General features: G+C 38.2%; 1 protein-coding gene across 1 annotated transcript; it reads left to right on the forward strand.

The window, feature by feature from the left end:
• Positions 1–6,902: 6,902 nt before the first annotated feature.
• LOC142665112 (olfactory receptor 12D1-like) lies at positions 6,903–7,847 on the forward strand. The gene has a single exon (XM_075844658.1). The coding sequence runs from the start codon at positions 6,909–6,911 to the stop codon at positions 7,845–7,847; it is 939 nt and encodes a 312-aa protein (XP_075700773.1). The 5' UTR covers positions 6,903–6,908.
• The last annotated feature ends 413 nt before the right edge of the window (positions 7,848–8,260 follow it).

Raw genomic sequence — 8,260 nt, forward strand, 5'->3', positions numbered from 1 at the left:
TTTTTTGCCAACAAAAATGCGTCAAAAAACGGCAGGAGAAATTACACAAAAATTGTTTTTTTTTTCTAAAAGCACTGAGTGTAAAGGTACACTTAAAGGTTCGGACAAGATCGACATTTATCACCTATCCACAGGGTAGGTGATACATGTCTGATTGCTGGGGGCCCACCACTGAGATCATCAGCGTTCACTAGAATGGTGGTCCTGAGCCTCCTGTTCCACCTTACTGTACGACACAAGCAGTGGGGAGAAGAATGGAGAGGTGGCCGTACATTCGCGCTGCTCCATTCAAAGTCTTTAGGACTGATGGAGATAGTCGAGCGCTGTACTTGGCTATCGCTATCAGTCCCATAGACTTTGAATGGAGCAGCTGTACGCATGCTCGACCACCACTTAATTTAAATTCTTCCTCATTGCTGTCATGCAGTGAGGAGTAACATAGAGCTTGGAACCCCATTCTAGTCATGGGGTCCCAGTGGTGGGACCCCAAGCGATCAGAGATTTATCCCCTACCCTGTGGATTGGTGATAGGTGGACCGATCTTGACACAACCCCTTTAAAGTGAGTGTCTGCCACTCAAATAGCAATATCCTGTGCTGATTTCTTTCTTAATAGTCTTTATAGCAGCCAGAACAAAGTTTTGAAAATACAGAGCTACAAATCCCCTGTATAGAGTTACAGTAAGCTTCTTATATGGTGGCTGCAGGCAGTCAGAACTTTTTAATTTAACCCCATATTTTTGCTCTTAGCATTATAAAGAATCCTTAAGAAATTAATCAATGCAAACTTTTTGGCGTAAAAATTATGTTGTGTAAAAAGTTGGGCACTCATTAACAAAATGAATACATGTGTAATGGATGCCCCTTGATGCCAAAAAAATACTCCTTCAGAAATTAATGTGATCAGACAATATATATAATTCTACTGAATAAATATAAACATGCAACATAAAAAAAACTAAATTAAAACAAAGCCCCATTAATTCCAGGGCGTTCTACATATAAAATACAGAAGGATGTTAATACATAACATGAGACAATAAAATACAAGTACAATAATTATAAGCTTGCTGAGTGACAGACTGGTACTGAAGAAGTGAGGGCCATGCTCACAGAGGTTTATAATCTATGAGAGAATGGGGAAGGAGACAGTAGGTGAGGGTAGAAGCTGCTCATCAGTAGTGTAGTGGTGGCAGGGAGAGACTCGAATGTGTTAAGGTAACGAGTTCCAGCATATGGAGGATGCACAAGAGAAATCTTGAAGACGATGATGTGAAGTGTAGACAAGAGGAGAGTAGAGAAAGTGTTGTGTGGATCAGAGATTATGTGTGGGGAGGCATTGAGAGATTAGGAAGGAGATGTATGGAGGAGACAGGTTGTGCACTGCTTTGTATGTGCCTCATGGTTAATATTTTGAAATTAATTCACTGAACAATGGATAACCAATGAAGGGACTGGCAGAGGGGAGAGGCAGAGGAACGAGGGAAGAGGTAGATTAACTGGGCAGTCTAGTTGAGGATGGATTGGAGGTGTGCAGAGTGTTAGGTGGGAGGCCACAAAGAAGGATATTGCAGTAGTCTAGGCAGGAGATGATGAGCACATATTTAAGCATTTTTGTTGACCAAGGTTGAGAAAAGAGTGGATTGAAAAATTTTTTTGGAGGTGGTGTTTTGAAGAGTAGAGCAAATCAAAAGTTATCCCGAGACAGCGGACTTGTGTGTCTGGGGAAAGTGTGGGCACATTAACTGTCATTGATAGTTCTGATAAGGGAGATGAGTAATATGGAGGAAAGATGATGAATTCAGTTTTCTCCATGTTGACTTTTAGGGAGATGGAGGAAAAGAACTAGGATACAGCTGACAGACATTCTGGAACTGTGGATAGCTAGAAGATAACATTGGGGCCATAGAGGTAAATTTGTTTGTCATCAGCATAAAAGTAATTTTGAAAGCCATGGGATTTTACAAGCTGTCCCAGGCCAAAAATATAAATATAGAAGAGCAGGGGGTCCAAGGACAGAGCCTTGAGGGACATCAACAGAGAAGGGAGAGAAGAAAAGGTGGTGAGTGAGTGGGAGACACTAAATGAACCATTGTTAAGGTATGAGGAGCAAGATAATTTGTAACGGGAGAGAGTAATCGCCTGTGTCAAAGGCAAAGAAAAGGTCTAAAAGGCGAAGCACAGAGTAACATCATAAAGATTTGGCAGTTAAGTGATCATTAGTGACTTTGGTTAAGGCCAATTATGTAGAAGGTTGTGGTCACGACTCCAACACTAGATAAGGCACAGGAACAAACACAGCATGGGATACAGGATACAGGCAGCAGAGCAAGGGAGCACTGGGAACAGCATATGACTAAGGGACCGTGGTGATCTGGGGATTGGATAGGGAATTTTTAGGCCCTTTAAGGGCGGGGACGAGCTTGCGCGCACACCCTAACACACAGTCTTGGGCAGGACAGCCGCACAAGCTGGCGTCTCCTAGGAGGGAGACACTGGCAAGCGGCTAGGAGTATGCAGTCGTGGACATCCGACGGAGATGAGCGGTGGTCCGCAGCCGCAGTTGTAACAATAACACTGCAATAAATTGTGATACCCATGGAAAATTAACATAATGTAAAAAATAATAACAAAATAATCACGCTTTGGGACACACCCTAAGTCCATGTTGCATACTTGACACTGAAAAAGTGGGAGAACATTTGTTTATTAGATCATTACCCCTTAGAGCACTGGCTATTATTACATTGGTATCCTATTGCTTTATATTAATATTATATCATAGTCCATTTCCTAAACTTTTTCTATCTATGGTTAAACCTTATGTCCCCCAGCGCTGAGTAAATCGTAGAATTCTTTGTAGACCATATCCATTGGGGCACTTAACGTTAATGACTACATAGAAAAAAATCCACTCAACACAATATATATTGCCGACAAAAAGGCTTTAACAGCCTTCTCCAGTCAGATGAAATAGAGAATCAAGAGTAAGAATGATGCAATATTTTTTTATTTTTTTTTAGTCAACAACTAGAATATACAAGGATATATTTAAGGTATGTGAACATTAATATTTTTGACAGAAGGTAATAATATTTATTCTACTATATAGTTTCCATAAAATTATGTACTGCCACAGGTGATAGATAGATAGATAGATAGATAGATAGATAGATAGATAGATAGATAGATAGATAGATAGATAGTTTTTTTTCAACTGTGCTAACTATGTAATGGATCTAGAGATCTACTACTTGGGAATTGAAGTAGTAGAAAGTAAGATATCCGTGTTTAGTTATTTATTGCTCCTCAATGTCTACAATGATAATCTTTATTTAGAGAGAACCAAAATTTTCTGCAGTGCTTTAAAATATTGGGCAAGTAACTAACAAGTAAAGTGAAAAATAATCAAAATAGATGAGCACACAATGAGACAAAGAGTGGAGTGCAAATATTTAGGACCAGGCCAAGTTGGATATGGACCATGGACTATGGTATGGGGCTTAAGTATTTGTGAAGAAATTAGTTTTCAAGGCATGCTTAAAAATGGGAATGTTAGGGGCAAGTCTGATGGTCTGGGGTAGATTCTACAGAAGAGGTGCAGCACGAGAGAAGTCATGCAGATGGGAGTGAGATGATGTAATGAGGGAGAATGAGGATCGTAGGTCATAGGCTGAGCAAAGAAAATTAATTTGTTGGTAAAATTAAAAGAGAGATGAATGACGTTGCAGCATTGTGGAGAGATTTTTTAGAGTCTGAATTTCTGAATTTTATTTGCAAGAAGCGGGTATCTAGTGTAAGAAGCAACATAGAGCAAAGGCGTTAGTACAGTATAACCGCTACACAGAAAAGTCAAATCTGCTTTCATGATGGATTTAAGCGGAGCCAGTCTGGTAAATGGAATGCCAGCTAGTAGTGAGTAACAATAGTCTACATGAGAAATGATCAAGGCCTAAATCCTTTAGGTTTCATTCACATCTGCGTCAGGGCTCCGTTCAGGGGTTCTGTCCCCATGAATGGAACCCTAACTGAAACAAATGGAAACCATAAGTTTCCGTTTGCATCACCATGGATTTCAATGGTGACGGATCTGGTGCAAATGGTATACGTTTGTCCCCGTTGTTTAAGGGTTCCATAGTTTTGACGGAATGAATAGCGCAGTCGACTATGGTATTGCTTCCATCAAAATGATGGAAGCTTTGCACAACGGAGACAAACGGAAACCATTTGCACCAGATCCATCACCATTAAAATCAATTGTGATGCAAACGGAAATGTATGGTTTCCGTTTGTTTCCGTCAGGGTTCCGTTCATGGATTCCCCTGAGGGAAAGCTCCAATGGAACCCCTGAACGTAGTCCTGACGCAGATGTGAACGAAGCCATAGCGGTGTCAGTGGTGAGAAAGGGATGGATACGAGAGATATTTTTAGGTGACGGCAACAGGATTTAGCAATGGATTGAATGTAAGGAAGAAAGGACAGGTCAGAGTCAATTAAAACTCTAAGACATAAGGCTTGATGTAAGGAGAATGGCGGTATTGCAGACAGAGATGGAGACATTAGGTTTAAATGAAAAAGATGAAGAATCAAACACTCACTAATGTTCTTTTTAGGAGAGGAGAAGGAATGTCCTGGGAGAAAGTATATAGTTGGGTATATATACACTCAAATTAACTTTTTCTCGCATATGGACTTTTAGTATTTTCTGCATCCAAAATGTTTGACAGCCACTCTCACAAATGCCTGTGTATATTATTCTGTATTAATGTACCGGCATATAGAGATATGCAAGTATAAATCACCTAAGAGGCTAAAACATTTTAGAAATGTATAAAGAATAAAATAGAAGTAGCATGATTTAAGTCACAAAATACAAACATTTTATATCAGCTTAACTAGAATAAAATGTGTTCATTATCGTGATTATAGAATTTATCGTAACTTCACAAAAAAAAAGAAAAACTATGTCAAAATATTATTATTATATTAACAAAAATATAAATTGGATGTTAATATATATCCCAAAATTATGTATAAAAACAAATCTAGTATTGCTACTGCACAAAACAAGGTATGTCAGCTATGTCAACAAACATAAAACGGTTATATAAGTCGATACCGGGACACAAAAACTCAAACTCACTACAGCCTTAAAGAGTTAAATCTCATAAAGTGTACATTTCACAGGTTCCTAGCAGTCCGATATTATAACATTAGACCATAGACATATAGCAGGCTAGCATTACCAGAGTGGGAAGGGCCACTGTTTCTGGACTTTCCAAGCCTAATAATACCAGACTGCGGCCACCCCAGTGCCTGGCCGTCACTACAGATGGTCGGGTACTGGATTGTACCTGACTCTTCCCAGTACCCCTGGTGGCGGGTTGTACCGGGGTAATAATGGGGGGTTAGTGTTAGCCTTTACACCGGCTAACATTAAGCCTTACTAATGGACGCTGTCAATGGGCCATTACTAATGCGGTAGTAATAAAGTTTAAAATAACACAAGAACATTGAAAAAATATTTTATTGAAATAAAAGAAACACACAATCCTCATTAACCATTTTATTGAAGAAAAAAAAAATGCAGTCATCGAAGTAGTCCTCGAATCCAAAGTAGTTCAACATCCGAACCTGTAAAAAAACACAAACACAAAAAAAATTTGTAACACATAAAAAAGCAAAACAATTATTATACTTACCTTTCCTGGGTTTAGCGCTGGAGCCGCAATGTTAGCGAGCTAGGCCCTATATCTAAGCCTATCATGTGTGATACTGTCTGCTGAACCACTGTATCTAATATAATCATGTGTGATACTGTCTGCTGAGACGCTGTATTTAATCGTATCCACAGCTATAGGGGCGTAGTACTATAGATATGCTGTCTATATATATATATATATATATACGCACACATGTACATACATGCACAAACATTTTTTAGGGAGACATATGTATTGGGGCTATAGCCCCTGACGTTTTAAGACCTTAGTGAAACCCCCCTGGCTGCTAATGCTGAATCGTTGAGTCACTTAGGAAACCCAGCGATGCGGGCCGTCGGTCATGAGAAGAAGTCTGGGGGGCCCCAGAATAACTTTTGCACTGGGGCACATGAGCCTTTAGCTACACCCCTGTGGCTTACTTATGTTCCTTTGCACATCTGGAATAACAAAAATCTTCAAGGCTATGTATACATTTTGAAGATTTTTTTTATTTTTAAATCAATGTGTTATGTGTTTTTAATCCATTTTAATATTTACTTTTTTTTTTTTAAATATGTTTTGACTTTTTACGACTTATTGTTCTCTTAGCCGAATCCGTCTGTTCAGCTGAACTAAAAGACTGAGAGCGAGTGCTGCGCGTCCCTGACACAAAGGATCCATCTAATATAATTTACATATAAGTTATGAACTAAGATGTAACCGATATTAGCTGGATCCTGTGGGTCAAAAAGTTATATAGACTCTCATTTACTAACATTTATTATTGCTATAAACTATCATTTAGTCAAAAAAAATTCAATATTTTCAGTAAGAAGTAAATTCTAATTTTAACAGCAAGTAATATAATTCTTTCTACATTATACCATAGAACTAGTAAGCATATCCTCTATGAGCACTTTAATGGTGGCTATTAGTGGTTGTCAATTTTGAGAAAGTCAGAACCAGCAAAACTTCATAAAATATGGAAGTGCTGACGATAACTAAATAGGAAAATAAAGTAAATGGTGATTTTTGTCATTTTAGGGGAATACATTTTTGCCTTATGGTAGTCGGAATATTTATCTTTACTTAAAAAATTCCTAATAACATCAATGATTTATAATATAGAGTTTATTTTCCTAAAAATATACTAGGTCTTTAAAACGCTTTGACTGCTGCTATATAACTATGTTAGGTTCAAGCTACAATGCATACAATGAACTTAGACAATGCCACCTTAGTTACTGACTTTGTCTTGACGGGCCTGGCAATTCAAGCGGATCTTCAGATGATTGTCTTCTCAAGTATTCTATTACTATACATAGTGACCTTGGCAGCAAATCTGTCTATTATGATTATCCCTGTTTTTTCTGCCACTCTTCATATACCCATGTATTTCTTTTTGTACAACTTGGCTTTCCTTGATATCTGCTACTCATCGGTGGTTGTCCCCAAGATGCTTGCAGATCTTATGTCTCAGAAGAAGATGATCTCATTCGGTGGTTGCTTGCTCCAAGTTCATTTCTTCCATTTCTTGGGTAGTACAGAAGCCATACTGTTTTCAGTCATGTCCTACGACAGATTTGTAGCTATTGCACATCCATTGAGATACTCAACCATCATGAGTTACAATGTCTGTTTTGGTTTAACCTCGTGTTCTTGGGTTATTGGATTTTCTCATGCATTGATACACACCATAATGACCGCAAGGCTTCCATTTTGTGGACCAAATATAGTGAAACATTTCTTCTGTGATGTTAAACCGCTGCTTAACTTGGCCTGTACAGATGTATCTCTTAATTTCAAGCTGCTTGCTAGGGTCACTGGAACACTAACTACAATAACCTTATTGCTAACTATCCTTTCCTACATCTTCATTAGTAAATATCTTGTAAAAATAAAGACCTCACAAGGACGAAAACGTGCGCTGTCTACATGTAGCGGTCATTTTACTGTAGTTACCCTCCAATATGGAACAGCCATTTTCACCTACATGCGCCCTTCTACAAAAGACTCTTTGGATCAAGACCGATCAGCTGCCATTATGTTCTCCGTTATAACCCCAGCATTAAACCCAATTTTATACACATTAAGAAACACAGACATTAAGGACGCTTTTAAGAAGTTGGTCAAAAAATCTACTTGAACAAATATATACATTATTATACGCAATGAAGACTACTTATAACTCAGTTATGTGTTACTAACATGTAACATTATTCTTCATGATACAGAAAAATAATTATTAGAGCTTTTTCTAATAATCAATTGCCAATTGTATATGCTTATGCTACATATATGTATAGTTTACCTCTGAAATGTACTTTATATAACCTTGTTAGCTAAGGTTTGTTCTTCAACTGTATTTTCAGAATAGCAGACTGCTGGCCTCCTTATCAGGCTTACAAGGCCGTTCCGAGAGAAGATTGCCAAACTAATTAGAGGCAGAGCTGGTTCTCTAGATCACATAATTCTTTGTAAATTGCTGATGTGTTACTTGTGTTGATTCTTAATGACGACCTATATTTTATTATGAGTTTTCCCAATGGCATTTGGCCA

This window comes from Rhinoderma darwinii, chromosome 12 (genome assembly GCF_050947455.1).
Source record: "Rhinoderma darwinii isolate aRhiDar2 chromosome 12, aRhiDar2.hap1, whole genome shotgun sequence".
Taxonomy (NCBI): Eukaryota; Metazoa; Chordata; class Amphibia; order Anura; family Rhinodermatidae; genus Rhinoderma; species Rhinoderma darwinii.